Source organism: Cololabis saira, chromosome 22, assembly GCF_033807715.1.
Source record: "Cololabis saira isolate AMF1-May2022 chromosome 22, fColSai1.1, whole genome shotgun sequence".
Classification (NCBI taxonomy): Eukaryota; Metazoa; Chordata; class Actinopteri; order Beloniformes; family Belonidae; genus Cololabis; species Cololabis saira.
The window spans coordinates 20,765,414-20,783,504 of NC_084608.1; the positions used below are offsets into that span (position 1 = coordinate 20,765,414).

At 39.4% G+C, this 18,091-nt stretch overlaps 1 protein-coding gene across 1 annotated transcript in view; it reads right to left on the minus strand.

The window, feature by feature from the left end:
- ptprn2 (protein tyrosine phosphatase receptor type N2) overlaps nucleotides 1–18,091 on the minus strand; it is a 150,367-nt gene that overhangs the window by 44,800 nt on the left and 87,476 nt on the right. The window contains exon 11 of the mRNA XM_061713609.1: nucleotides 8,328–8,392. Within this exon, the coding sequence (XP_061569593.1) occupies nucleotides 8,328–8,392 (65 nt within the window). The remainder of the gene's footprint in view (nucleotides 1–8,327; nucleotides 8,393–18,091) is intronic.

Sequence of the window (18,091 nt, forward strand, 5' to 3'; positions counted from 1 at the left end):
AATGGCAGAAGGTGAGAGCTGTGCGGCCGGGACCGGGAGCACCCTGCCCCAGCATCCCGCTGCCAGTCCCTTGGCATGCAGCTCGTCAGGCCAAATGGCAACTGCTTCCCCCTTCATCGCTGACATTTAAAACCTCTGCCATGCTATCCAGCTGTGAACACTGTGGGCTCCCTCAGCAATGTACCCTCAGCCTCTCCCAGGCACCCAGCCCTCAACCCTGCTGCTGCCGCCGGCAGATGCTAGGCAACAAATTTCCATAAACAGAGCGTTAGTTTCAACAAGTATGGCATTGTTTTATTAGGGAAGTGCAAAATCCAATAGATGATGCACATCAGAATTGTCTTTCTTTCTTAAATCTTATTTACTTGTACATAGCAGATGCACAGGAATAAGATCTAATGCAACATGTGAGTGTTTTTAGGATGATTCAGCACTCTAACTTTCTAAAAGTGAACTAACTTTGAGCTAGAATATAGTCATTGGATAAGACAGTTTGTCATGAATCATGATGCTGAGGAATTTATTTTTCTATAGCCTCCACATGCTTACATGAGTTTTCTCCATGTACTCTGGTTTCCTCCTGCAGTCCAAAAAACCCAACCATCTCTTAGGCCAACTGGTGATTCTAAATTGCGCGTAGGAGTGAGTGTGTGGTTGTCCATCTGTACATGTGACCCTGTGATAGACTGGCAAACTATCTCGGATGTACCCCTGCCTTCCTCTTGAGCAAGCTGGTATCAGCTCCAGCCGACCCCTGCGACCCTAAACAGGAATAATTAACTATAGGTAATGGATAGCTGGATGGAAGGCTTCATAATTCTGTGATTGGTGCACTTAAATTTAGGATATGGCCCATATTAACTCTGCAACCACATGTAATGATGGAGGGAGAACCTCAGCAATGATGCAGCTTCATTGGGGTTTGCCAATCAGTCATATTTTAATGCTTATTTTACTCCAAATGGCAACCTGATTTACATGCAACAAATAGACAGTTTTAGATGGAAACCCCACTGTAAACTACTGTACATGTTCTCAACTAGTCGTGTGATAGTTGTGCAAGAGAGGGGTAAAAGGATGCCCACTAGGCCATCCTGATGAATCCAAGCTCTTCCGCTACAAACTCCTCGAACCAGACACTGTACAAGGCTGGTGTTCATGGATGGAGAAAAAGGAAGACCTGCTTCTCAAAACATTACAGAAAAATATATCTGGCATGTGAAAAGCTCAGCCTGATAGAAAGGACATCCAATCAACCCAAAGAGCAATGCTTTTACTGTTAAGTACAGTGGTGGGCCTCGAATGTCAACCATGTCAGAATAAACAGCCTGGCGGGATATGCGGACTACCTTGAGTTTGTGGAGGATAACATCAGGCAGGCAGCAGAATAAGTTGGGGCTAGATTGCTGTATTTGGCATGGCACTTCGTAAAGACTACGGGCTGTGTGCATGTACATTGAACCAAAATAGGCGACTCTTATAACAAACGCGCAGCTTCAAGGCCCTCACTAAGCTACTTGATGTTAAATCCGTCAACACTAGGATAATGCTATAAGACTTTAAAGTAGATTGTCAAGAGAAAAAGAAAGCTAATCCAAACGTCAAATGGTTAACATCGGGTTTTTATGTTAGAGTTACTCCGTGTCTGACTCACCATTTTATTCTGTCATGAAGGGAGAAATCTATAACACAGAGGAAAAGCCACATCTTATACTCAAGTATGACAGTAAGGAGTATTTTTTTTCTTTTTTGATGGCATTTGGAGGTGTAGTTAGCAGAAATAATAGAACATAGATATAAGAATAACCAGCAGCGCTATTGATTTAACTGTTTATAAAAGTATTGAAGCTTTCATCAGCGGATTCTTGCTTTAATTTGATCCAAATCTCTATACCTTTACAGCCACCTAGACCTTGAGCTTTCTTCTCAATTAGCAACCTGGCAGTAAAGAAAGAGAAGAAAAAAAACCAGAACATTTCTTTTCAAGTCGAGTCAACTCTACACAACAGCCACAACTTTCTTTGACAAAGCAGAACATAAAAGAAGCAAGAGAGTAAACACTTTACATTCTGACACTCATTAAAAACAGACAAGTCCAGCCTTTCCCAAGGGAGAGCACACGTCATGATATATAGAGAAAAGCAAATACCAAACTGCATGGCATGTTATCAAAGGCATTTCTGCAGTCCAAAGGTCAGGTGATGGTAAAAGGTTGCTGAGAAACGGAGCTGCTGGACGGGCTTTCATCAGTGGGAGGCAGCTGGAGTCTCCAAAGAGGCAGCGTTACTCGGGGCTGCAAACACAGTGGGGCTGCTCCAATATGACATTTCACATCCAGATCTGCCACAGTAATGGCATTTTAGCCACTTTTAAAATAGCCAGATTGGCCTTCCTGTATACTGTTGAAATTTCTATAGGTGGCAATTGTGTTATTGTTTAATATAGTGTTTGAGGAAGATCGGATAGGTTCTCGATATAAAAAAGGCAACTGAAAGCCAAAGAGCAACTGATTGGCTGATGCAATACATACTTAAAATATGCGTATGTGTACACGCTAAACCAGAAGCAGCACCACATACAGTACGTTCCACAAAGCAAGGCACTTTCATTTCCTCTGAGGACAGGAATAAAATATGTTGAAATTAACATAAAAATAATTTTTTCCCCTTATCTTGCGATTCTTACAGTTTGAAGAAGCAACATGGGAAAACATGTTTTGAAGTAAAGCATATGGATCGATTTGCACAAGTCTTGTCGCATTTCTTTCAGCCCTCGCGTCTTTTCTCTCTGGTAGGAAATGGTCAGTTTAGTTTTCCTTTGAAGTCGCCTCTGAAATGATTTGTCCCATTTGCTCGGCGAAATTGCAGTCGCTGGTCGTTGCACAAGTGGAATACACTACACTATGCAGGCTTTGTTAGATTAAAGGAAAGCGAAACATACTGATACTTCATGATAAAAAAAAAAAAATATATATATGAAAATAAATATTCATGAGGAAAAGTTTTCCATCAAAACAAAATGCAAATTTAATGTGATCTTCTCTGCACCAGGATATATTGGATTGCATCCAGTGCATTAAGGATGGCAGCACAAAAGGAGCTTTTTTTGATTATATAGGATCAAAACATAAAAGAGACATGTGACATTAGATTTACATTTACCAGTTCCATCAAGATTTTAATGCAAAACAAGGAAAAAACTAAAGGTTTTAAAGCAGCAACAAAAGATTTCCCTTCAAGGTAAAATTTCAATTTCAATTTCATTTGAAGTCAAGTCAAGTCAATTTTATTTATAAAGCACATTTCACATTACGAGCATGGACTCAATGTGCTCAAAAATACATAAACATGAAGGAATATTTGATTACTTTAAGAAAGTATCATTTAGATCTCGTGATTTATTCTCCCTGGAAACCAGTCCAAGTAATTGTGGAATCTCATCCTGGCCATCTCCTGCAACAAATGTATCGCTTTGTTGCATATGTGCGATTCATCAGCTAAATAAAGCTGGACATTTTTTTTTGACATACTGGAATAATGTTCTTCTTTTTTTTTTCTTGGGAGCTACATGCAGTTTAGTGTTTTACTGCCACCTGCAAGTAAAAATAACATATATACCTGTTCATTTGCATATACAGAGTGGGAGTGAGATTTTTGATCACTGTGCCCCTGTGGAGGTTCAGCTAGCACCAGGAGTGGACAAAGCTGTGTACTTGTGATCCGATCACTCAGGATGGATTTTAAAATCAGCTGTAACCGTCCTCAGAGACTCAAGAGTAATGACGGAAGATTTATGTACAGTATGTACATGTGTAATACATGAATGTTAGAGGATGATGAAATTGTGATCATTAATGCTCATAATGTACAAGTTCATGATAGATCAGGTAGCGTCATTAAAACATCTTATACAATATATCTGTAGAAAAATATGTGCTGGTAAAGTTTTCTTCTCACTGTAACAATACAAAAATAACTTAATCTAAGATAAGTATGAAAAGAAATACATTCTAACACCTATTTTTTGTTTAACCTTGTGACAAAGAAAAGTATATAAGCAGCTTTTTATCATGGACATGTAAATTCAACTAAAACAATCCCTGTTTGAAAGCGGTGGGGGTTCCTCAATCTGGGTGCTCCTTATTCATTTTTAAAAAAAGGACCATCGTTCTGTTGTTTCATCAGTCATTACTTTTAAAAGAAATGGTATAGCATTGATAAATTTTAACTTGCTTAAAGTTTGGCAACAAATCACCTTGGGTGGGTTCAGGAAAACATGACGGCTGGAAGCCCAAGATCACCTGACTGGCTCTAGTTGTCTGCAGTCCTGCAAATGACATAAAGGTATAATTCTGCAGGTTTTCACAAGAGCGCTGGGCTGTCGCAACCACGCTGGTAACCAAGACAACCAACCAGTTGAGCAGATTGATTTCCGTTGCACAAACATGTATTGTTAACACTTTGCCTCCCACTAGCATGTAATACAGGTGTCTAGGTTTTCAGATATTCGATGTGATGCTGCGTTACTTAAACCGCTGCATACAGTATGTCAGATGTAGAACAACTGCTGTGTACACAAGCTGGAGCATGAAACACTGAAAGCTTAATGTTTTTTTATACAAAAATGAATAAGTAAAAGTTTAATTTCAGCAAATATTCTAACAAAATGCTAGTTTGCTCTAGAAGGAGTAATATTCAGTTGAAACCGTCTGCCGACCAGCCCGCTCTGAGCCTGATATCACACGTTCGGTTGTCCAAATTGAAAACATTTGGATGATTATTAAGTATTTTTTCAAGGAAGTCTGTCAGCGCATTTGCACGTCACAATAATTATAGTACAGGATATTGGAAAGAAAGCTTTCACATCCATTGTTGGGTGGTGGGGGGGTCATCATTACATGTGACCTTTCTCTGAAATGAATTCTGCCTCTGTGCCTCTGCACTTTGTCATTTGATTAGGATGATAACGTGCGCTTTCAGCATTCATAAAACGGTGCCATTTCCTCCTTGTTCCTCCAGACCGACATGATGGAATCATAGTGCTATTTCACCTGCATCGACTTTTTGAATAGAAACGAAATGGAAAACCATTTAAAAATCTAGGTACCATTAAATCGTCCGATGTCTAATCTGCAGCCAGAAAAAAAATGTACATAAAGAGTCTATGAGAACCACTTACAGGAAGCATTCAGGACAAACACTGCAGTCACACATGTATTAATACGTAACACATCTGTGCATGCATATACATTAACAGCACACGTGTGCACAGTGCAGAGACTCCTCATCTGCCATACATGATTTACATTTAGTGGTTGAATAATCAGTTGACACACAGCTCTGGGATTTCTACTCTTAATGAGAGCCTCTTCACATAAGCAGTTTTCCGCAGTTATCCTGAACATAAGACCGCTGTCAAAATGTCAATGAATCTCACTTTAAATGCAAACTTAATCACGGGGGAAACGTCTACTCCAGCGAGGCTGTAGGCGGGAATGAAGTCTGTGTGTGTTTTATTTGGACATACTGGCACAAAGAAAACGCAAAAACTGGGGAAAACGCTCCTAAATATCATCTTTAGTCTGCAGCTGTTTTTTTTTCTCCCTTAATTGTTAAATTTTTAATCAAGAGGAAAGTCTCTGAGCATCCGTGCAAATATTTACATAATCTTTAATCACAGGTGCAGATTTGTGCTCATTAAGACTTCAATTAATTGAGAAATATTTAAGTTCAGAAAATATTTTTCTAGGTTAAATATCACCTCACAAGAATTAAGATTTAAAGGTCATTTGCTCAGTTTTTCAAGCGCACAGGAAGCTATTATTTATGGTCTTGCATACCTGATGAGCTCAGAGAAAACTTTTTGGTCTTGCTCTGAAAGCAGACTGACATGACCCGCCAGAACCAGATCTTTCAAAGCCTTCTTTTCATTCCTTCATGCCTCTTCCCAGTGTCACCAGTATCAGTCACGCAGCATCTTTGGATGTCGGCATTTTCAGCCATCTACAGATTTCGACAACGAGATAAAGGACGGACGGTCGCAGGCCTTCTGAGGAACGATTACGTTGGTGTGTGGTGTCATCTGCCAGGGTTTATTTTCCACACTAGACCGGTAAGTGTGTGGTAATAACATGTTTTCTGCACTTGGTTTCAGTCCAGTGTGAATACATACAGTACAGCAAGTTAATGCAGGGCCACATCAACCATGACTTTCTTTCCACTTCAGTTCATCTCTCCCTTTCACTTTTTTAACACATTTACCGACTCATGAATTGCTGTGAGGAGACCTCTATGCCTGCTGGGTTTCCACAAGGCTGCTGCTCTCTCTTGGGAAGAAGTTGTTAATAAGAAAGATACTCTGAAAATACAATGCTACGTCTCACATACAGATGGATTTAGTAAGAAAAGCAATATTTTCTTGGCTTTTTTTCCTTTTCTTTTCCCTCTTCAGGAAGACTACCATACAATCTATAATGGAGTAGATATTTCTCAGCTTATTGACCCATGTCTCCTCCTCCCCGCTTTGACATTTGCTTATCCTCGTCTGCATCTACTGGTATCGACATTTGCTCTATCTGGACATCTTCTTAAGCTGTTTTGTCATTTGTCACCTCTTAAATAAAAAACGCAGGAGGGGGGGTGGAGTTGTCAGTGATGAGACTTAATGATCCAAACCACTCTGGTTATAGACAAACTGAGGATGAAAGAATTCAGAGGGGAGGATTTTTTTGTTTTTTTTTTGCACTAGTTAATTTCCTGCTCTATTCCAGTAATGGATTCATGGAGCAATTTCATCCAGCACATTTCTACTTTTCGCGACCTATAAGCAGACTAAAGAAGTACCTCTCCGCAACCTCTGGCATACATTCGCTCATAACCGTGGTCAATTTAGAGCAAATTTACTGAAAGCAGGCTTTTGGTTTAGCACCTTTTAAACTAATGTATTTGAAGAGCCCACTTCACAGGCTCTCTCGTCAAAAGCTACCATTTCCCCAACTTACCCTCAACTCTCCACTTCTTGAATACAAACCGGTGACATCAACACATCCACATTAGAGCTGCTGCTCGTAAAAACACTTGTACTTTGCTAACTCACTATTTGTAGTACGATAAAAGCAGGGCTTCCATAACATGCATCCCTAACAAACACAGGCTGGCACAGATTTTCTCCCCATGAGGTGGAAGAAAAGTCTTCCTTTCCCCCCTCCCTCCCTCTCTATCCATCCCTCCCTCACCCTGTCTCCTGCAGAGAGGCTATTATTGCGGCTAATTATCTACAAATAGGCCCAATATGACAAACAGCTCTGTACCGGTGCTGGCTAAGTGCAGGAATCACTCCAAGTGGGAATAAAAGAATATAAAAGGAGGTAAGAAGGGGAAGACAAAGAACATAACAAAAGTGACGGTGAAAATAAAAAAGTATGAATATAGAGATTACTAAGAGGAAACCTGATGGAGACACGAGAGAAGTTGTGGTGCTAAAAAAGATAAATGGTTGGAAGATGGGCAAAGAAAGGCTCCGACGCCAAAAAGGACACAATGAGGGGACTAACACGGGAAAATGATCTTGTCTATGCAGTATGTGATGGCTGTTGCTATTAGCAACTGTCTTGCGGTGCACAGGCCACATCCACTTAGCTCCCAGCATGCCTCAGGATCAGGGCAGCTCAAGGGTCTAAGGCTGTCTGTCTCATTTCCATAGAGAAATTCATTTACCAGGCAAGCATAGAGGGCTATGACGCATCAGTGGGTGCTTGATTAGATCCTTACCTTTGATACATATGAATATTTATCAGTGTTGAATAAATACACATTTACCCTCCTTTCATCTGCCTCATCTAGAGAGTCCTCCTGCTCTCCTCTTAATTTTTTCCAATGAATATGTCATCGTGGCATCAGGGCTCTCGACAAGTGACAGCACTCAAGATAATCCGGTTATTGTTGCTTGGAGGCGGTGATCAACACTCGCTTTAAGTTTCATAAAGTGCATCAGGCTTGTTGGGTTTTAGAAAAAATATTATCTACCATAGTGATAAGAGTCCTGAGGGATCTAAAGGAAATGAATTAAGGGGACTGTAATCACAGCGGCCTCTTAAAAGAATATGTGTGTGGAGTGCATTGCTATAAAAGATTATTGTTTGGCTGCACAGCTGAAGCTGCAGGTGTGACGTACATGCCAAGGCAAGTAGAAATCAGAATAATTCCTGTTTTATGTGCCCAAACACACAGCAAACCCACTCTTCCTCATTTCACTTTTTTTCTCTCTCTCTCTCTTTTTTTTGAGTTGCAGAGCTGAAAGCGGATATTTTTAGTTGAGTTTTTACTTACATCACTAACTCCAGCCTCCACTATCTTCAGGCCTGTCTCCTTCTCCAGCTGCTGCTTCTCTTGGACTGCACAGGGAGACAAAAGCAGAGGAGGTGTGAAGTGAGTACGAGCAGTGGATGACAAAGTAGCAGATTTTTCAGTTCCTGAGGCAGAACAAGTGGTCAGTGAAACCGAGAATGATGCAAAAGGATGTATCAGCCTGAGTCAGATGTCAAACCGGTCAGAGAAAATGTCCACCCCACACAGATTAATTCATCCCCTTTCTATACCTGCGTCATCGACAGTGTTGGAAGGAAGTAGAGGGGGTCACAACCTGATGAGTTCACCAGTCCATCAACAGGTCACACAGAGATAAATGAACATGCAAATGTACAACCTCACAACTGTGATCAATGTAGAATCACCAGCCAACCTAACATGGATGTTTTTGAACCGTGGGAGGAAGCAGGAACTTGGAGAAAACCCACGTATGCTCAGGGATAACATGCACACACCACACAGAAAGGCCCCTAATTGGGATCCAGCCCCCACACGAACACAGAAAATCTTCATCAGGAGCAGAGCAAGGCAATCTTTGAGGCAATCTTCAGACAGCTGAGAGAGGTCTGTGGTGGAACCTTTTTAGGAATGAGTGGATCGCGAGCCTGTGATGGATAACAAGGCAAAGCGCGTGCAGCTGCTCTACATGGCAGCCCTGGGAGAGTGTGCTTGGGCACAAAGGTGCTTGGAGTTAAATGCCTGCTCCAGCATCCTCACAGTGATGACTTTAATATGTTGAAATTCAGATTCAGGGTCGATGAAGACGGGTTTCTAGCAGTCTTGTTGAAGATTTGGATTCACCCTTTATTAGCCTGCAACAATAAATTAATATGCTGGTTTTAAAGCAAAAGGAAATGTAATAAATCCTTTTTTAATTAAGCATCTTAAATCGATAAATCATTGCTCGAAAATCCAAATCCTAGCTTTAACTTCAAGCTTTAACCCTAATCCTCAACTTGCAAGGAGGTGAAAAGGAAAACCTTTAAAAGCTAAACAAAATAATTTGTCCAGGACTAAATGCTGATGCAATGTGACAGCTGCATGCGAGGTCCAAGCTACCGTGTACTCTGGCCACGGATGTGAAGCAAAACAACTCTGAGGAGAGGAGGAGTGCTTGACCACCTGAACCGCAACAGGCAAAACCTTAAACTTATCAATGATGATGCTTAAAAATATTCTCTTAACACAAATTGATATGAAAGGAAATGCCAAAGCGTTAAAATGCGTTGACATGACATAAAAGTAAGGTTTTATGTTAGTTATAACTGCCACATAAAAACGCATACTTTGTTTTTCATATATTACTTTTTCATGTTGATGTCATAAAAAAGAAAATGATTAAATAACATTTTGAAGATCCTCTTGCAAAACATGACACCTTGACCTTTTTTTTTCTAAAGCAGATTTTATAACCTGGCTTTATGTTTCAAAGGTATTCAATCAGTATGCAACCCAGACAACTGCTAAATAGTGCCTGTATATCTCAGAACACAAAAAAGTCATTTTGAATTTAGAACCTAATCATTAGATGGATGAAAATGAAAAGACAGGCTGGTATTGAACCGAATCTGAAAGGTTCTGGAGTACAGACCCGACCCGACATCTGACTCCAGATTAGTTTGGTAAACAGAGAAGGTTATGGTTGATTCAGTGACTGCAAGGGGTGCACATCCCGTGTTTGCAAATCAAAGTTGAAGTCAAATTTATCTACATGGCATATTTAAAGACAACCAATGCTGACCAAAGTGCTTTAAAGGTAATAATCAAACAAGTAATACAACCAATATTGATTTACAATGAAGACCTCAATTGAAAGTTAGTGAGTAGAAATGAATTTTAAGTTGTTTGAAGGTAGCACAGTTTGAATAATTTGATCGAAGAATGGGGACCACCGCTGAAAAAGCACATGACCTCTAACTTTCAGTCTAATTTTGGGAATATCAAGGACCATCTGGTTGACGACCTCTGGGCTCTGAAAGGATTGTGGAAATGGCTCAGAAAAATACAGTGGTGCCAATCCACTTCAAACCTTAAATACACTCAATAAAAATCGTAAAATCTATCGTAAAGCAGACAGGAAGCCAGTGGAGTGAGGCCAAAACTGGAGTGAGATGCTCACATTTTCTGGTCCCAGTTAAGAGCTGAGCTGAGCAGCGTTTTGTCCTGACTGGAGCCAACAAAGAGACGACTGTTCAAAACCAACATGCAAGGTAATAAAATCATCCATTTGTGCAGGTATAAAAGCATGTATAACTGTCAAAATCATCAAACGGTACATAAAGCTTCACTTTGACCAACAGTCTCAGCTGGAAGAAGCTGGTTTTTACAATGTAACTAATCTGTTTAAAAAAAATCACACCCAAGAGCAAGTACTCGCGCCTCCTCCACGACACTAGACAGCAATATGACTTTGGTCTCATCTGTTTAAAGGACATTGTTCCAGCAGTCTTGTGGATTCTTCAGATGCAATTTTGGCGGACTCAGCTGTGTTGGTATTTTCATTTTAGGGAGAAAGGCTCTCTACTTGGAACCCTTCCAAGCAAGCCAATATTATTCAGTCTTTTTCTAATTGTATTGTAATAAATTTTAGGGTTTAACAAGCTCACTGAGGCCTGTAAATGTCTGCGAATGACAAGTCCTGACCTTGAGGTGGACTTGCTGGGAGGGCCATTCCTGGAAAGACTGGAAAAACTGCTTTTTATGCCCTCCTCTTGTGAATAATCTTTCTCACTGTGAAATGATGGACTACAGATTTATTGAAAATTAGATTATAAGAATTTCAAATTTGATGGACAATATCAATTTCTTGTCTGTGAACAGTGCTTTTATCTTTCCTCTTTGGCAATGGGTTAACACATTCATTTTTCAGGACATAAAATTGACAAAACTTCTGCTTTTATAGGATGACTTACAATTGTTGCTGGTCAGTTTAATCAAGACCGTTTTAACGGTCACGTTCCCTATTAGTGGGTTCCTGGCTCCTTCCTACCCTCAAACTTCTTATGGAAACATGCATTTTGGATTTTTTTTTTCTTTTGTTAAACAAACACTGAAAAAATGTCAGGTAGGCCTACTGTTGGTCATCAGGTTATTTACCTAATTTTAAGATGTGATAAGAATCAGTTGATTTTTTTTCTGTCCCACATGACTTTTGCAAAAATACTTTCCGATAAGATTTTGCAATTGCAATTCCATTTCCGATGATATTTACCTCTTTAACATATTTACATTTTCAAGGAGCTGCATTAGCAGCTTAAACAGTTCAAAAAGTACTTTGATGCAGAAATATAATGTTGAGTGCCTCAGCTTAGGTTTTTTGCTAACATATGCTACGTAGCATTTGCTGCAACTCGTTAGGAGCAAATTAAAGCTTTGGAAGACAAGAAACTTGCACAGAATGATGGCGATTGATGAGAAGTTTGGCTCTCAGCTTAAAATACATAAAATACATTTACCAACTGTCAGAATTTCAGGACACTTGAGTACATGACTGCAGTCTGCAGAATTCATCCTATAATAAACATAAACATCTGAAATAAATGCCCAGGTTATCTAATAGTCTACAAGAGTAGACTCAAGTCATACAGCTTTAATGTACAAAAGAAACAAACAAACAAAAAAGCCCCAATTAAATTGCATTTATCATCAGGCTATGCACAATGATCCAGACACACTGAAGATTACCAGAAAGCAGATGAAGTGCTTGTGGATTCACAACAAACAATAACTTGAGCTCCAGCCTTTGTTCTTGCAGTAATTAATACAACACCCGAGTTAGATCCTCAGATCTTCTGATCTTATCAAATATGGCATGCTATTTCCAACGCTTTGTTCACAAAGGATATTCTCATGCAAATCTCGCTAAAGTGAGGCGATGTTGAATATCCATCGTTCAAGATCACACAGTTTTGCTGAGTTTTTCCCTCCTCCCTATGCTTATCAAGCCTTCCTCACTTTGATGGAAACATGTATATTGAAAAACAAAATCAAAGGGACCTAAATAGATTATAACAAATTATGGATTGAAAGGGGAAAATGGAGCATAATGTTAATTAAGTTTGCGTTAGCATGTGAATGTGACTGGTAATGTGGAAAAGGAAGAAAAGAGTTGAAGGGAGAGCAGGTCCTTTAAATCCCATCTCCCCAGATGAAGGCTATGCAAATGACCCTGAAGAGCTGAACCCCACCTCACACACCAAATTCAGCAATGCTCCTGTTTAATTAGTATTTTAATCTATCCCAATGATTTCACTCAGTCCTCAATGTATGTAGAATTCTATCTAATTAAGGACACTACTTTTAGGTTAATCATTCATCTCCCCCGCTCTTCCTCTGTCGCCTTTTCCCTTTCTGGTTATTACGGATCCTGCAAACATTGATCATCCTATCATCCCATCAACACAGCAGCGAAGGGTAAATCTTCTATTTTAGGTGTCAGCAGTGGTTTCTAAGCGGAAGGCAGAAAGGAGCAGAGAGAACACTGAGAGAAAGCCGGAAAGGTCAAATATACATTCAAATTGTCTAAAGTATAGAGAGTAAAAGAATGGAAGAAGACTGGCGAGAGAAAAAAAAGAAAATCTAGTGCCATTAGTGAGAGGGGAATGAATTTAATTTTAATTGCGTGTTGCCACCCTTGTACGTAGTCACATATTGGCTCTCCGTAGTTAGCTCCAGTACCTGCTCGGTCCTGGTGCTGTTTAGGAGGGGGGTAATGAGCGAGGTAATTGGGCCCAGCTGGGTGAGGGCGTAGGTGGTGGAAGAAGGCCAAGCTGCTTAAAGGTCACATAACGTTTTGGTCCTAATGAGGACCCCTCTGGGGTGGCAAAACATCATGAGTCAAAGTACAAAAGATTAGCCGTGATTCAACACATCTCATCGCCTCATCGGCAGCAGCAGCTCAGGTTTGACTGACAAGCTGACATTAACCGTCTTATGGTGAAACTAAAGAAACCTGAAGGTCAGCTGTGAATCAAAGGTAAAAACTCTCCAATCAGCCTGAAGGGAAGGACAGTCCCATAACAGCCCCTTTAAATGTAAATACAATGTACTTGCCAAGATCATTAGCAGGTGACTGGATGGATCTCGGGTTGCCGCTACAATCCAGCCAATGGATTGCTTGTTCTCTCACTGGCTGTACAGATAACAGCCTACAGCATCTCTTTTTGGTCACCTCTTCTATTAACCTCCCACTGGAACTCACGCTCTCTCTCTCTCTTCTCACAGGCGCACACACGCCGTTTTTATAGGTTTCAAATTAGCGACCAAATACTCCTGACAGGCTGTGGAAAAGAGATGTCAGGTCCTATTTCAGAGAAGCTCCTCCGGCTGTTTTAATAGGCATTGTCTGAGGCTATCTAGTCTGATTTCTAATGTTGAGATCTGATCCCTGCTGTTCATTTGATCCTCTTGGTTTCCAAATCAGACGACCATGAATCACCTGATGCTCTGCAAGCTAATAAAACGGGCCAAAATGGTTTTTGTGTTCAAAGATGTTCAATTTGGACGTGCAAATTCATCTTAAGTTTATTTCAATCAATTTAAGAGAACAACAATCTAAGACACCAATTTATTTCTGAAAAAAAATATATGTGTACAATCACCAGACTGAGTTCACATAGGAATTAATAACAAAATGAAAACAAAACCATCAATCATCAAATTCACTTTGCATTTGTCTAAGCAATAATATGAAGGCATTTAGATTCTTTAAATAACTTATTATTAGGGGATTTTTAATATCACTTGCGGATTCTGCTGTTGCTGCATTGCATTCAGCATGAACTCATACTATGTAACTAGACTTTTGTCTTATCTTCGAAGACAACATTTTTTCACATTTTTTCTACACTTGATCATTTTCAACATCTGAAAAGGACTGAAGGAACAAGAAGAAGCAGAAATGATGAGAATTGTCAGGGAGGGAACTGATTTTACTGTGATGTACTGGAGCGTGGAGAACTGCTCACACCACACAGAAGATACATTCAGATCAGCATTGCAAATGTTATTCACCTGAAATGTGCTTATTTAAACCAAGACACAAGGTGCTTTGCAATTTTTCTGGCATGGCTGATCAAGAAGTATTGTTGCCTTTAATAGCTCCTGTTTTACATCAATAACCACATTTACTTTGGAATTCTAGATTAAATAGTTGACATGGACTCATTCACATGTAAAGCTTGTTTACTTAAAGTGCATTTATTACGGCCACAAAACACGCCAGCCTCAACCTATTTATTATTTATATTAATGTACTCAGTAACTATTTTGAAAAGTACTTGTTTCATAGGATATTAGACAGCCACTGAGAACATGCTTTGATTTAAACCTTAATCACCATCTCTGTTAAGCTTAACAACAGAGACATACTTCAAAAACTCATCTGGGACTTGTTGAAGAAGATGAAAAGGCCATTTCAATCAGTAGTCTAACGGGTGATTGAAAAGATTGCTGCTTTTCCTTTAGATGCAGACTAATGAAGAAAAATACTGAAGGAAAACAGCCGAGGAGACATTTAAGTTAAACTTCTATGCTTTGTAACAAATGCGTTCAACAAACACTATTAGTGGTGAACTGTAATTTGATTTGATTATCAAATTATGTAAAAAAATAAAAAATAAAAGGGCAGCATGATACAATCTAATAGCAGTCACAAATGATTATCATGAAATCATCAGAGCTTAAAGTCTTTAATAAATATATTAATTTCTCTGGTATGTGACAGGCTTGTTATTGTTGGAAGTAATCTGAAATCAGCACCAGGAGACCAATCACCCACTCCAGGCTGCAAGTATTTTGTATTTAAATGTACTGCAGGAGCGTGCACCGTCACATAACGGTTATATTTCCTCTTTGGCCAGATGGGGGTATATAGTTGACAAAATGCATATTTCACCATCCTCTGATTGATCTGTTAATATTGAATAACATCCCCATCCATTCCATCTATCAGCCCCCTCTCTTCACTGTTCCTCAGGTCGCCCATATTCACCACTTCCATCACTCCATCCGTCACTCCAACCAAACAAAATGAAAGTGTTTATTGCGGAGGAGGGCTGACGCTCACGCCTTTCCCCAGCTGTTAGCCTTATCAGCAGGCAATCGAGCCGATATTAAAGTTGCCATTCTGCCCATCACTTTCCCCTTGCACATATGATGGCTGTCTCTACCTATCAGAGGTGGAGAGAGGAGGAAGGAGGTGTGGGGAAAGCAGGGAGGGGGAGGAAAAGAATGGGAGATGCACCTGATCCCCCCTGACAGATAAGATGCATGGAAACCCATTTTTCATACAAAACCCTAGGAGAAAAGCAGAAACAATGATATTCCTTCACAGCTCAGGGTACGAAGAGACGCAACACTGACCTCAGAGCTGAGGCATATTCATTACATGTATGATATAAACACATACGTGACCCCTTTAGATCTGGCACCTGCTCGCTGATGCTTATCAAAATGTAAATCAGCTCAGATATTGCTGTCGCTTTTATAAAGCTTATGGTTTCATCCTATTCTCTCCGACTTGCACGCAGTTATAGCTAAGACAACAAGCGATCAAGGTGACAAAAACAAAATAAGCCAATGTGATTGTGATTTTCAACCTTGTTTCATGTCACTTTTTTATGCTAGAAGACATATCATGAGCAAAATAAACCATAGTACATAAAATAAAACAAGATAGATTACAACAGATAAGCCCAGATTTGAAAACTCACAAATTCATATTTAACAAACATTAGGAACCAAGATCATTGACCCGCCTGGTAGAATTATACAACAATAGTGATTGGGAACAAGATTTATCTGATATTAACAGCATATATTAGCTGGTTGCTAATGTGGTGAAGCTGAGGAGGCAGAGGACTGGTTGAGTCGCAGGTGAGAGGGGACATGCTGATTTGCATATTTATAGGCCCATACATATTAAATGAGAATAACACGTGGTATTACACTGTAAATCAAAGCCATTTTAAGCCTTGGAGTTAAGCATTAAATGTGTTAATAATCTGACATCATTATCTGCTAATATCTGACTTTACGATTATTAACCCACTAAACTGTTACATCTAAAAAAGAGGAAAGAGATTATTGCTCCTAAAGATTATTTTAATAAACTAATATGTCAATTGTTTATTCATTCAATAACTTGATCCAGCTGTCGATTTGTAAATACAACAAAGATTTTTTTTTTTTTTTCAAAATAATAATCGACAAAAAGTGGGAAAACTAAACTAACTAAAAACTTTACAACCAAAATGAGCTATTGATTGAAATAAATTATTGGCTGTTTTGGTAAGATTCTTTATTTAAAAAAGTAAGGTAAGTAATTCTTTTGTTACATTAAGGAGGTAGCTCATCAGCATTTACTAGCTGCCCATTTTGTGACTAAAGAAATGAAAACAAACAAATAAATGGTCCTTATATACAGCTGTTAACTGTTTTGTCAACAGTTAACAGTCTGCTAAAGGACAGTAGTAGTCAAACTGGCTTGGGAGAGTTCATGATGGGATGTGTTCTGCTGGAGGAACCAGGTGTACCCTACCTTTAAGTAGAATGTTGCAACATTACTGCACGAGGTGAAATAGCACTTCATGACAAAGAACACACATTTTGAGTACTTAACAGGAAACATGTGAAATGGGAAAAAAACTGAGACTTACTGCTACTTAACCATTAGCTGCAACTCAAAACTAGCTAATGATTATTTAAGGATTCATTATACTGTACATTGGTACTTGTATGTTAATTCATAATCGAAGGATTAAAATCAGTTTGAAACGAGTGAGACCAGACTGGAATGTCCAGTATCAATCAATAGTTGGGTTTTGAAGAGAGGGGGCTGATATTAGTTCATAAGTATCCCTAAGTCAACTACACTGACTACTTTCTTCAAGTAGTGGTCCAGATTTAACTTTGAACCGGGTGCTGAATGCAAGAACACTAGACTGGGTCATTCAGAGCTAATTGGAAATGAACTAAGAGATCCTTTATTAGTTAATCATTGTCTTACGATTACCTGTTCTCTTCGTGCCCCTTAGTACCAAGTAGGTTATCACATCAAACAGCTACTGGATATTGATACCTAACTTCATCATTACTTGTCCATGAGATTCTGATGGAGGCCAGATGGCTTCACTTGGAAAGAAAAATACCAAATCATGTTTTAATAATGAGAATGCTTCTTATAATAGGAACCATTATCCATCACTGTTCTGTAAATGAGATCAGACCACTAACTCATTATTATCCGCTACCTTCAATAAGGAATCATCCGGCAAGCAACTTGTGAGGAAAATCTAAGTTATTTTTTACCCACATTTGTCTTAAGTCACACTCATACAAGTCTATATCTTCTTCCATCAACTTTTGTAGCACCGTAAAAATAAGAACATGATAAACTGGGCTCTTTTGTCAATCTGTTTTCTTTACTCTTCTTGTATGTGTGTGTGATTATTATTGCAAAAAAAATGAAAACAAAAAAGCCCTGTCCTTGTTTCTGAGAGGCAGCTGTCCCTGGACCAATCTGTCAGAGTTTGTTGGTCTCTTTCCTGCTTCTCAGACCCCCAGCGGATGAACCAGATGGCCGCCCTCTCCCAGTCTGGTTCTGCTTTAGTTTTTATTTTTTTGTCCTTGTTAATTAGGCTTTTTTTCTCTCCACTGTCACCTCATGCTTGCTCAGGGTGGGGGATTGCACCAAAGTGAAGATTTGATGTAATCGGTTGGGTTCC